The sequence below is a fragment of the Puntigrus tetrazona genome, chromosome 10 (assembly GCF_018831695.1).
Source record: "Puntigrus tetrazona isolate hp1 chromosome 10, ASM1883169v1, whole genome shotgun sequence".
NCBI classification, from domain to species: Eukaryota; Metazoa; Chordata; class Actinopteri; order Cypriniformes; family Cyprinidae; genus Puntigrus; species Puntigrus tetrazona.
Genome location: NC_056708.1, coordinates 7,677,618 through 7,690,287, shown reverse-complemented (window position 1 = coordinate 7,690,287; position 12,670 = coordinate 7,677,618). Strand labels below are relative to the sequence as shown.

General features: G+C 41.0%; 3 protein-coding genes and 1 non-coding gene across 5 annotated transcripts in view; 3 read left to right on the top strand and 1 right to left on the bottom strand.

The window, feature by feature from the left end:
* Positions 1-792: 792 nt before the first annotated feature.
* On the top strand, positions 793-2,147 carry LOC122353013 (endonuclease domain-containing 1 protein). Its single transcript, XM_043250846.1, has 2 exons — positions 793-1,129; positions 1,344-2,147. The coding sequence occupies exons 1-2, from the start codon at positions 824-826 to the stop codon at positions 1,950-1,952; spliced, it is 915 nt and encodes a 304-aa protein (XP_043106781.1). The 5' UTR covers positions 793-823; the 3' UTR covers positions 1,953-2,147.
* Positions 2,148-3,987: 1,840 nt separating this feature from the next.
* epob (erythropoietin b) lies at positions 3,988-8,393 on the top strand. Of its 2 annotated transcripts, XM_043250816.1 has the most exons (5): positions 3,988-4,100; positions 5,901-6,028; positions 6,110-6,196; positions 6,521-6,685; positions 7,704-8,393. In XM_043250816.1, exons 1-5 carry the CDS (start codon positions 4,085-4,087, stop codon positions 7,866-7,868), a joined length of 561 nt encoding a protein of 186 aa, XP_043106751.1. In that variant the 5' UTR covers positions 3,988-4,084; the 3' UTR covers positions 7,869-8,393. The 2 variants fall into 2 exon arrangements, with proteins under 2 accessions (XP_043106751.1, XP_043106750.1); XM_043250815.1 differs by having other exon boundaries at positions 5,901-6,196.
* trnal-uag lies at positions 5,565-5,646 on the top strand. The gene has a single exon. It is a non-coding gene; the product is annotated as a tRNA-Leu (tRNA).
* A 150-nt stretch (positions 8,394-8,543) lies between the features above and the next one.
* Positions 8,544-12,670, bottom strand: part of nlgn2b (neuroligin 2b) — a 66,341-nt gene continuing 62,214 nt past the window's right edge. Inside the window, exon 9 of the mRNA XM_043250814.1 lies at positions 8,544-12,570. Coding sequence (XP_043106749.1) covers positions 11,649-12,570 — 922 coding nt within the window. The 3' untranslated portion in view covers positions 8,544-11,648. The remainder of the gene's footprint in view (positions 12,571-12,670) is intronic.

Sequence of the window (12,670 nt, the reverse complement as noted above, 5' to 3'; positions counted from 1 at the left end):
GGCCATGATGACCTCTGCCTGCTATTAAAAGCAACAGATAGTGAGCGGCAAAACTGAACCACGGATGAGTCACATTTTCTTGTAGAGCTGATTGGTGGCTGGGTACACATGCATCATTAAACTTGGGAAGATGGCAGGCTGGTAGAGGCAGTGTTTTACTCTGGTCAATGTAACTTTATGTCCTAGAATCATGTTTATGTGGCATTACTTTGACACGTACCACCTCAATGGTGTTCCCTAATGGGAGTAGCCTCTTTCAGTAGGATAATACGCAGTGCCCTTGACACACTACAACAATTGTTCAGGAATGGTTTAAAACAGAAAGTTTAAGGTGTTGGCTTGACCTCCAATTTCCTGAGATCTCAACCCGACTGAGCATCTGGGCCAACAAATCTGAGCTATGGAGGCCCACCTTGCAACTTGCAGGATTACAATTCTTCTTACAAAACCAAGAAATGTCATAATGGCCCACTCTCAAGTCTCCATGACTTCTTGCCTCTTTTTCAGTGTACGCCTATGGATAATAAGACACCTCTCCTCAACTATTGATTTCCACAAGACCAATAGTGCAGGACATGTTACAGACTAAAGCAAAATTGAAAAAACAACAACAATATATTGTTCTCTTTGATGTGGAAAATGTATAAATATTGTATCCTAGATCCATATGTAAAGCCACATTTGTACAAGTTCACTCTTACCAGTTCTGTTTTGCTTATCTAATCAATGCTATTCAAAGTAACCAGCTTCGAGCTCCTCTCACTCTCTCATTCTATCAAAGAGGTGCTCAAGTAAGACTGTCGAGAAGCTTCTTTAAACTAAAATGCGTCCCACCGTGATCCTTCTGGCCCTTGCCGTCACAACATTGCTCTCTGAACACTGGGGAACTGCAACCGTAGTTGAAGACTTCAACCATATTGAGAGATGCAAAGACTCTCTGTATATGGGCACCCCACCACGAGGCTTCAGAGAGGGCAGACTCAAGAAGATCTGCCAGCGCTACGCTGACAAACCTAGATTCGTGACCCTGTACGACTCCAAAAACCGTATCCCAGTTTACTCCGCTTACACCTTCAAGAAAACAGAGGGCGATCGGCGTGTGGACTATCCCTGGATGTATGAACCTCAGGTACGAATCTATTCACTCTCAGAATAAAAAGTACAAAAACTGTTACCGGGATGGTACCCTTTCAAAAGATACTGATATGTACATTTAAGGTACTAATATGAACCCTTGGGGTAAATAAGATACAAAGGTGTACCTTTTGAAATCCAAGCAACGGCTTTTCTGAGTTTGAGAACTGGCTTTCTTCTTTGCAATGATGTGTTGACTTTCTTCTTAGCTTGCAGAGCTTGATGGGAATGGGAACATGATGCCGTTCCCCACTGGCTACTTACACATGAAGTTTGAGGACAGCCAGGCGGTTTTGGATGACTACTCTGACGTGGTTCTGTACGAAAGAGGCCATCTGAATCCAGACCAGCACCAGTCAGACCCACAGGACCGAGCAGCTACCTACACGCTTACCAACGTTGTGCCAGAAATTCGTGAATTTAACATCGGACCGTGGCGCGAACATGAAGAACACATCCGTGTGCGCCTCAACAACTTCTGTCGGGGTACAGCCTACATTGTAACTGGGGTTACCACTACTGGGAACATGATTAGGCGCAACAACCAGGACCGGGTTGGCATCCCTGAAGACGTGTGGTCTGCCTACTGCTGCACTGACTACGACCGGAACGCACCACACAACGTACGCATCCGTTTTCCGACCCAAGCTGCCCTTGCCAAGAACGCAAAGGAGGGGAACAGAGTCCAGGAGCTCACTGTGCAAGATCTGGAGAACTACCTGACTAACAAAATGGCCGTAGACAAGAATTTTCAGCTGTTCTATGATAACTGCAACTCACCTTCACCTCTTCCTCCCTATCTTCATTATTACAAATAATTTGACTTACCTTCACAATATAGCTTTGGTTGTGGTTAATTTATTTTTTCTGCTTTCGTCTTTCCTGTAGCTTTCCTGTATAATAATAAAACAAAACAAACAAAAAACAAGTTTGAACCAATCGGGGTCGGTAGGATTTAAATGAATTTATTTCTCAAGGATCATGTGACACTGAAGCCTCAAATAATGGCTACTGGAAATTTTTGGCTACTGGAAACAGTTTTGCATATATATATATATATATATATATATATATATATATATATATATATATATATATATATATATATATATATATATATATATATCACAGGAATATATAAATACATATAATATATATATAATCTTACTGGCTCCAAATCGTTTATAGGCCTATAATTTAAATAATATTTTGAGGATATTTAAGAAGATTGTGTACATTTGTCCCACTGTCCACTGTCTATAATTGCTTTCACTTTAATATTAAACATCCTATATAAGCATAGTTTAATTGAGACAGACTTGTTAAGTAATTCACTGATACAATATTCATTTTGGGTTGTGATAAAGATGTGTGTCAAAACAAAACAAAGAAAAAAGAAAAGCTGTCAGTCTGTTTCAATCTATATTTATGGGATTCTTGTTTTATTGTTTTTAATAAACACTACTGATACACATCAATAAAAACCTAAAAACAATTCTACTCGAGTTTCGTCATTACAACCACTTATAGGTTGCTTGATGAAGTCATTAATACCAGGCATGATTTCCAGTGAGAATCATATTCAAAACCTGAACATTTAGTTAATTGTACAAAAGTCAATGTTTTGTAATGATGGAAGAAAGATAACTGCCATGGTAATAATGTGAAGAGTAGATGAAAAAAGTGTTGAGCAGAGTCTTGAAACCCACAAAAACTAAAACATTTGCCACATCCTAGTGATATATTCCACCTAAATAACCATCTATGGACTACATTTGCCTTTAAAGAAACACAAGTTTATAGGAATGTAAAGGTCACACAGGACAAGTTTTCATTGACTGACCAATGCAAGCTAATACCATGAAGAAGATTAGCAAGCTTGTGGGACATTCCTTTCATTTTTTAAGGGCATAATCTAATCTCAGAGAGGCACAAATGAGTAAGGATATGCAAATGCCATTAAGCCAATAAGGCTGTATAATCCTTAACTCTCTCTATAACTCCTATTCTGCTTTTCCCTTTTATTCCTTTCTGTAAATTGTCTTTGGTTGATACCAATTATGCCAGTTGAAAATTTATACATAGTTTTAGTAATGGTGAAAAAAAAACCCCAAGGGAATATTAATTCTGCTTGCTTCTTTTCTTCCCGTTCTTTGTGTCTTCTGGAAGACTTTGCAGATGTGGCCCAATGTAAACAAGTCCCCTGATCCCGGATCAGCAAAACACATTGAAAAATCGGAAGTCGGGGACTTTACCTAGTCGAAAATTATCGCAGGTTCCAGATATGTGTTTAAAAGGTAACATTACTAAAGAGTACTCTGGGGCCCATGCTTGAGCAGAGTAATCCATTTCTTCAGATGTGACCAAAAACCGGCAAGCCTGTAATTTAGTATTTGAACACTAGATGGCAGTGCTGTCAAAATAAACACATAAATAAATAAATAAATAAAATCTTGAAAATTCTATTTAGTTAGCGGAAACATTCTTGATTAAATCTTGTATAATAACAGTTTTAACTCCAAACTTTAGGGTGAAAAAGCTTACTGGTTTTAAACTTGACTGCAGCTTTTTTTTTTTTTTTTTTTTTTTTTTTTAAACAAGGCCTATGTTTTAAGCGCTTTAGAATCTTATTCATTTACTGTAGTCAAACGCAAGCGCCTCTAGGAAGGTTTAACCAGTTTGCCCTGACACGCGAGATAACTGTCGTCACAGGATTGCACGCAGAAACGCTGAATGTATGTTGAGCAACATAGCGAACGCCAAACAACACGGCGCAGGCAGAGCAGCGCGCGCTGGAGTACTATCAAGGACGCACGAGGGACGGGGTCACGCAGGAGTCATACGGCGCGTGCGTTGAGCTCAAATCTGCGCGGTCTGCAGCAAACGTGGGGCGCAAAAAGGAACAAAACCCATTTAAGAACATTATGCACAGTAAAAATGCACCTTGCGAATGCAAACGTTTCCAGGTAAGCTAAGCTTTTTTTTTTAATTATTATTATTATTATTTTTTATCCGGGCAATTAAAAATTAATGAAGAAAATTAGTTTGTGATGCAGGCTAGTAATACTCACGTTTGCTTGTATCCGTGCCATGTCGGTCAAACAGTTCTTTGTCCTTCGTTGTAGTTGAGAATTAGCATAATAGTTTGTCCTGCATTTTACAATTTTATTCTGTTTTAAAAAGTCTAATATTTATTCTATTTTTAAAAATAGAATAATCTAAATAAGTAAATGTTTTCACCCCACTATTGCAATATCACACACTCACACGTGATATCATGTAATTTCTATGATGATGTTACATTACCTGTGACTCGTTCGTGAACTTACCAGAACTTTTCTTATTTGGTCTTTGTGCAAAAAGGACCATTTTCTTATTGTATTCGTATATGTAAGTCTCACATGGGGGCAGTAGCTCCTTTATGAATTAATTAGTTTAATGAAGTCGTTTTTGTCATAAACTGAATCCCTTCTGAAATGAACGAGGAATTCGAGTGTGAAAGCATTTCATTGGTTGAACGTAGAGAATAGCCTATATGTCCCTTCACTGATTTGATGAATAAAATGAACGAATTTGTAATGAAGATTAATCTCATATCTGGTCGAACATTAATTACATTCAATTAAAATATTATTAATAATAATTTTTAGTCTGAAAATAATAGTCATCATACTCAACAAATGAAAAGTGAGAACGAATAAAGACGTTTATGAAAGATTCAATCTTATAAGAATCGGTTGAGTGAACGATTTAATGACTCACTAACGATCCAACCAGGGTTGCCAGATCTTCACGGCAAAACCCACAAACCAAATGGGGCCTTTTAAAACTTGCCTAAAAACTCGCGTTCCGGTGGAATAAAAACATATTAGGCGGGGTTCCACTGATAAAAGTCGCACTTCAGGGGCTAAATATTACGTTATCGCGATTGCTTCAACCCGTGAATATGAAAAACATCCCTGAAGACCGCTAAAGTTTCCCAATCCCAATGAAAAAAGGAGGACTTGGCAACACTGAATCCAACCTGCATGAAGTGTTGCTAAACTCATTAGTGTATGAATCTTTTAGTAGCCTGTACAGATTCTAAGAAACTGACTCACTTGGATGAATCAAAGCCCCTTAAAGCTGCCGCGGCTTTCCCAAGCTGCTATATTACCAAAGAGGAGCTGCGTCATGCTATTTAGAGCGGCGATCCCAGTATGAACAGTGTCAGTGACATAGAATGATGAATCAGATGAAGTGAACAAGCTTATCCTGGAGATAAAGAAGCGAAGACGTGTCAGAGTGGTCTAAGGCTAAATGAATTCTGGGAAATGTAGTGTTTGACTCCAACTGTGAAAAAAGAACGTAAAGTCAGTTGGTATGTAATCTACCTTAGCAGCAGTAGTGTACAATTAGAAATACAGTGCACGTGATGTGCGCGTGCAGAGGGTAGCGTGGCCGAGCGGTCTAAGGCGCTGGATTTAGGCTCCAGTCTCTCTGGAGGCGTGGGTTCGAATCCCACCGCTGCCATCACTTTAAAATTCTGATTTAACACACAAGCTTTATTGGCGTTATGCGTCTTGCTGGTTACTAGATTAGTAGTTAATAAACAAATTCCAGTTTAGGCACAGTGAAAATTATTGGAAAAATGCGATGTCGACTTTTTTTTTTGACTGAAGCTACTACCATGACTACTAATCATCATTTTTATAAAGACAGGTAAAATGTTTGGCTATAAGCACAAAGCGAGTATTTGTAATAGCAGTGTTTATTTGTCTGTTGAGGTTTGGTGTCAGTTTTGGTAGTGTTTGTGTGGCTGGGTGGAAACCAGGTCTCCCCTCTCAGACCTATCTGTGACCTGAGGGTTCTGGACCACTTTGTACGAGAAGCCCGAGATTCTGAGGTCATCATGGTGAGGTCTCTATGTGCTTCACACAGAATGTCAGGTTATTTTCAAAACCATCACCTCATCTGTTTTTTTCCCCCCTCTCAGCGTGGTTGCAGAGGTGGCTGCGGAGAGATGAAATCCTATTTAGTTCCTCTGACTAGTGTTGACTTTGCTGTTTGGGAGCATGTAGATGTGAGTCACGATGTAATGTGTTTAACAGAATATAAAATCGTCATGTACACATACACATAAAGCGCATTAAATAACCAGTATTATGCAAATCAGTAATACAGCATAATGTAAAATACATCGAAATCCATCCTGCGTGCATTTTTATATAGTACTACTAGTACGATCATTTAATTCATCATTCAAATGTGTTTTTAATGCATTTCTAATGTTATCTTGATATCAGTAAAACCTGATTTTAAGTACTGGCGTATTTTCTGGATGATTAAAGCCAGTGTGTTTCACAGAGAGTAATTCTACGCATTCACAGTCCAAATCTGTTTCTAGGTTCACAGGCAGGCTGTGGAGGTCCAGACTGGTCTGTCTCTGCTCGATCAGGCCCTGAGTAATGCAATAAAAACAGTGAGCAACTCTCCTTTGGCCAGCGCACTGGAAAACAACATCAGTAACATTCACAGCCTCGGCCAGATCCTTCACAGTCTTGATTTACAGGTGTAGTAACCGCTAAACATGTGTCTGTCACAGCAAGGTCTGTTCTGACAGTATTGACTAGTCTGACATCCACATCCAGCCTTTTTGATAATTTGGCATTCTAGGAAATTGTGCGAACGTGCAGCGTAGTCAGTTTACCCTTTACTTCCCTCTATTTTTTGGCCACAGTCAAACTGGCGGCATGATTCTGGGAAGTGCTCTTTTTTTTTTCTCCAAAGCTTGATAGTTCAGTGACTGTGAGGTGAATTTCACCAAAAAAGTTTTTCTTTTTTCAGATGCCTAAATACAGCATGTGTATATGTACTGCATATAAAATAAGTTGGATTATAAAAATATATGGATTTTTCCCATACTAAACCAGAATTTCAGTGTATGATTCGTTACTTTTTGAAACTATGAGAATGAACCGAAGGCAACTATGCTAAAATATGAATCTTGCTTAAAGGGTTACTCCAACCCCAAAATGAACATTTTTTATTAATCACGTACCCCCATGTCGTTCCATAATGAATCGAGTACATAAAGAATTTGTTGAATAAAGTCATTATTTTTGTTTTCTTTGTATTCTCGTTGTTTCGTAACGTCATGGTTGAACCACATTGATGGCTGATGGACTATTCTGACAATACTTTTCTGGACCTTGACAAGTGTTATTTACTTGGTAGTCAATGGGACAGACACGAGCCTGCCGGCTTTCATCCAAAATATCTTAAATTGTGAGCTTTTATGGGTTTGGAACGACATAGGGGTAAATGATTAATGATAATTTTCATTTTGGAGTGGAGTAACCCTTTAAAATATAGTACTACAGTACAATACACAACACACTTGAAACGGGAGGGGAAACTAGCTTAGTAACCAAAGTAGTGGATTTTAACAGTAGAAAATAGTGTCAGTTTGTTTTGTGTGTTGCGATTATTTGATGAGACGAACCAATCAGATCTGAGAGCTGCAATCTATTCAATTTTAGTTTTTGGGATGATAAATTTTCCCTAATGAGTCCATTCTGTTTCCACAGCAGGCCAGGTCCACAGTTCTTCCAGATGATTCAGCTCCTGCCAGCACACAGACGCAGGAGGTCTCCTCTCTCCCAGAACTTCTGCAGGTGCAGAGCAGTTTCCTGCGAGGGAAAGTCAGACTCCTGCTTTCAGCTGCACCAGCCTGCCAACGGCAAAACAGCTGATGCGAGCTCAGAGGAGCTCGGGAGCTGTTTACAGCAGTCACACATACACAACAAACCCGGACAAGAACACTTGATTGTGACTCGTTAAAACCTTAAAGAGCTTATGCGCTCCAGGTGTCGCTCTTCAAATGGTCTTCTGCATTCGAAAGCCCGCAGTCATGTTTCTAAAGTATGCATCATGCGGTGGGAGAAGCAAAACTGCAGTGACACCTTGACTTATTCAACAAGGCGAACGTGGCACAAGATCCAGCAGAGGAACATTTCAGAGCCCATAAGTGGACTCGAAGGGTTATATCAGTGTGGCGAACAGCTTGTCTGGCTGCATCCAGCCACCTGGACTACAGTACATCTGAGACTTTTATTTAATTATATTTGTACGTTCCGTTTTCTACAAATCCATGAATTGTGCTGCTATTGGTTCACTTTTTAGTGGGCAGTGTACGATCTCTACGGTGTGTGCGTTTTAGGGCAGGATCAAAGGTCTTTTTTTGAGGGTTCAGCAGGGTTTGCCTTGTGGACACAATGCTGTGAGGCTAAGTGAAGTATGCTTCCATCTAGAGGACAACACAGGAAGTTTAAATGAAACTGTAAGCATACATACAATTAGTTAATAAAACGTATTTTTATAGTAGACAGTTTAGCACAAAACATGCAAATGAGGAGACGTGCCTGTCATTATGTTTAATAACCTTTTTTAATGTTGTCCAGTTCAGATACACAACATACAGTGTGTAGTAGCCTGTATAGGAAATAGAAATATGAATTTCAATCTTAAGACCCGTTGCGGTCATACAGTCCCTCATCTCAAGCCTTTTTTACGTTGCTGAAATTCAACAAAATGAAACTCAACAGGTGCAAGTCTTTTTTTGGCGACCAAGCATTAATACTCAACAGTTGTGTTTCTCAGTATTTTTTTCTTCATATTTTTTTTTTCATTAAATCCTCTATAATACATAGGCAACCCAGACAAAAAGTATCACCATGTATGTCTGGTGAGAGTGTGCTTTATATGTCTGCCAGTTGCCGGTAGAATCATCTCTCTCCCTTTATTTTGTAGAAAAATATGAACTGTTTAAATTCTCTACTTTGAAATATATGCAGCTCAAATTCACAACAAAGAGATAAGCCAGAACTCTGTGGAAATCCCACCCCCACTCCAACAAATCTCCAATGGTTTGGGTAACATTAAATTTCTAAGAACTTACAACCAGGTAAGAGAAAACAAACACCCCACAGTGTCATTTAGTCCACTGAAGCGTAATGAAGAACACCCAGGAGAATGACTCAAACAGCAGGCCTCTCAGAAAAAAAACAGGGCTGACTCAAGCGATTTACATCCTACGGCCTCGTACGAGGAAATAAAATGAGCTTCTCCACATAAACCTTTTCATTTAACTCTCTCCAACAAAATATTCTGATTAGGCCCTGATCGGTTCCACCCTTCGTTTTTCAAACGAAACAGAATCAGATGCAGCCAGCGACTCTATTGTCCACCGCATTGTCGGGTCTTGCAGCAAATTTGAATTCCAAATGCAATTACTCTCATCAAGTGCGCTCATTCTTGACTCAATATATTCTCTAATGTGGAATTCGCTTCGTTTCCGCTTCCCTCAACATTCATTACGATTTAATGTCTATTGTCGAAAAAGAAGCTTTAGTATCTGTAAACCTCCAAATGAAAATCTAATAAGGGTCTTCAGAACCGTGGAGTGGAGGGATGTGATTGGCTGAATGAGCTTGCACCTGTTTTTACAGTGGATACGATTGGCCATGAATCCAACAATAAACAAAATATTTACAAAGACCATGTCATCTCTTACACTTATAAAAATGTACAGTTTGCATCTTGTGTTTTTTGTCATGGCATGACAGAAGGTGGTCTTGCGTGTTTTCCATCCACCCACCGACAAGAAACTTCAAAAACAAGATGACGAGAACAAAAAAATGGATGGAGATGAGAGCGGTATGCACAGTTGCTTGCATTATGGATCGTGAATGTATATTTAAGTGGAGTGAGGGGTGACGCCTCATCCACTGTAGCACAGTACGCCTCTTCAGGCTGCATTTAGTTTCTGACCGCCAGCGCGGCTCAAACCTGATGCACAAAGCTTCCAGAGTCAGTATCCAGAGCTCATTTAGGACCACATCTGTCCTGCTCCCACTTACATGCGCACACGTGAACGCAAACCGCCCAGTCTCCTGCTTCCTCTCGGCCAGATCGTTCTTGGCACCCTGAAAGAGAGATTTCGGAAAAAACACGTTGAGAGGTGAGAGGCTGAATCGGAAGGTCTTACAGGGACTTGTGACAGGGCATATAACAAGATGTCCGCCTGATGACAAGTGAGCTCAAACTGAGATAATCACTCAAAGGTCAGTGTCAGTGAGGGGGAAGAATGTTCTGGACACGTCATGAGCTCTCTTGGGCTCTGGATAAAAGAGTGAGACGGAGAGACTCCAGCTGTGCGGGAACGGGCGCAGGTGTTGATCCCGTCGCTCTGGACGTCCAACTCAGCAGAGTCCGAGTCTTTACGGAGAGAAAGAGCGACACAGTGAACGTTCCTTAACTGAATGTGGTGTAATGCGCGGGTTACTACAGAGGACTATACGAGCGGAGAGAGAGAGAGATAAAAGGGATAAAAAAGGAGTGGAGGGGATCGTGGATCTGATCAGTCCTTCTCCGGGAGATGAGCTTTGTCGCACAGCTTCCGTAATTATAAATGAAAAAAATGAAGGGAACTATTTATCCTCTTTATTATCGTCAAGAATCAGTTTCATTTCCGGATATGACCATGTATCTACAGAGGGAAAAGAATCTCCAAATGAAGTGCACAAAATACAGCTGATGTTAAAAAAAGAAGAGAAAGATAGAGAGAGACAGAGAATAAGAGAGAGAGCAAGAGAGAGAGGACTGTTGCAGAAAAAGACAATAAAAAGACAAAGAAAGAAGAGTCTTGAATCTCGAATGTCCATTTTCCTCTTAAAAAATAAATCATGCAAATTTCCCAAAGCGCAATCAAGATATAAATTTAATTAATCTATATCTTTTTATATAGGTATTTGTAGTGTTGTTCATTTCTCTCCATAGGCAAATAACAGTGACAGTGCAAAACAAAAAGCAAAAAGTAAACATAAAAAATGAGAGAGACCAAAGAAAAGAAAAACAAATTTGGCACTTTTTTTTTTCTCAATTCTGCAAACTCCTTGAATAAATCCAGTTCAGGTGATTCTCTCCACGTCCGTCCACTAGACTGCGTCTGATTGGACGATGATCACAGTACTTGGCACAAGAATGCTGGTAAAAATTAGATAGTAGAATCTTTTTTTCATTCATAGCCTTATAAGGTTATCAATAATACATATTTTACACGTATGTTTTCTTGATTTATAAAACAGTCCGAAGTAGGAAAAACTGTTCTTTTTTGGGGACTAGAAACAGCTACAGCAGAGCAAAAGACTCGGGGAGAAGAAAAGAAAAAAAAGGGAAAGGTGGCAATGAAACTTGAGGGGGAAAAAACAGGAGAAAAAATAAAATGGTTGGGGATAGCTGCTGTATTGAGTAGGGAAAGTGGCCAACATTTCTCCACCCAAAATCTTCTCCAAGAACGAGAGGAACAGGAAGAGTAAAACAAGAAAGAATGAGAGAGAAAGAGAGTGTGCTGGGACTGGACTTAAAAAGGACAGGAGCGGTGTGTTGGACAATATCCGTGTAGAGCACCACTCTTAGTACAGGAGGTCTGTGTTCCTATGCGTTTGGGGGGCCTGGTCCCCTCAAAGGGGTTACTATACTCGTGTGGTGGAGTGCTGGTGGGGCAGGGCGTTGTTGCTATGTCCAGCACTTGGTGCAGGCGCCGGGGGATAAGTGTTGAAGGCATGGAGGGGCTGCATGCCAGTGATGGTGCTGGGGATCATGGAAAGCGTGTTAGCCGTCATAAGTGGCACGTCCTCAGGTGCCCGCCGTAGGGCCAGAGTGTAGTCCGGCGGGCACACGGGTGGTCTTAGAGGTTCCAAGTCGCCATGTAGACCACGCGGTGGAAGAGGCGTGCCGTGGTCAAGCTCCACCCTCTGCTGCTTCATCTGCAAGGACATTAGCTCTTCCTCCTGGCTCAATGCCAGGTCGTTATGGGGCGGAGCCCCCACAATGCCAACGCCTGGCCCTGCCCCACGTTGAGGCGAGAGGCGCCGATGGCGACGTTGCAGCAGCTCATGCCGTTTGTCACGCTTATAGTACAATGCGGCAAACGCCAGCATGTTGAGAAAGAGCAGTGAAGCACCCACTGCTACTGTCACACTCAGCTCTGTCGAATAGTCCCTTGTGTCACTCGGGAATGGGAAGCGTTCAGGAGGCTGTTCGGAACCTTCGAGGTCCGGGTCGGGTGGGTAGGTTGAGACCGTGGGATGGCGAGTAGAGCGAGTGCCGGGGATCTGGGGTGTGCCCTTCCAGCCAGGCCGATGCGGACTGCCAGGGGGCAGTCGTGTTGTTATGGAGTTGATGATGTCCTCATGCAGGGTGTGGAGGTGAGGAACCAGCTCAAGCCAGAAGGCAACTTTGTTGGCACGGTAATTATCCCGGATGCGGGGCTTCAACCCGATGTGGAGGTACTGCTTGTCTTTAGAGCTAAATTTGGTCCAGATAACTTCCTCAAACCGATTGGGCTTAGTATGGATGAACTTGGTATCCTGTGGTACTGGAATGTTCGGATCACTGAAAAAAACAATATTGAAACAAAGTAAGAAGAAAATCAGAAGACAAAAATGCATTTGTATTCTGGTCTCACTGGGTAAACAAATTTGGACAGATCAAA

Excerpts from the sequence above, each read along its gene's own strand:
- LOC122353013 (XM_043250846.1), top strand. The coding sequence starts at position 824 with ATGCGTCCCACCGTGATCCTTCTGGCCCTTGCCGTCACAACATTGCTC. Across the intron at positions 1,130-1,343 it reads CCTGGATGTATGAACCTCAG|CTTGCAGAGCTTGATGGGAA; the intron begins GTACGAATCTAT and ends CTTTCTTCTTAG.
- epob (XM_043250815.1), top strand. Across the intron at positions 6,197-6,520 it reads CTGTTTGGGAGCATGTAGAT|GTTCACAGGCAGGCTGTGGA; the intron begins GTGAGTCACGAT and ends ATCTGTTTCTAG. Across the intron at positions 6,686-7,703 it reads TTCACAGTCTTGATTTACAG|CAGGCCAGGTCCACAGTTCT; the intron begins GTGTAGTAACCG and ends CTGTTTCCACAG.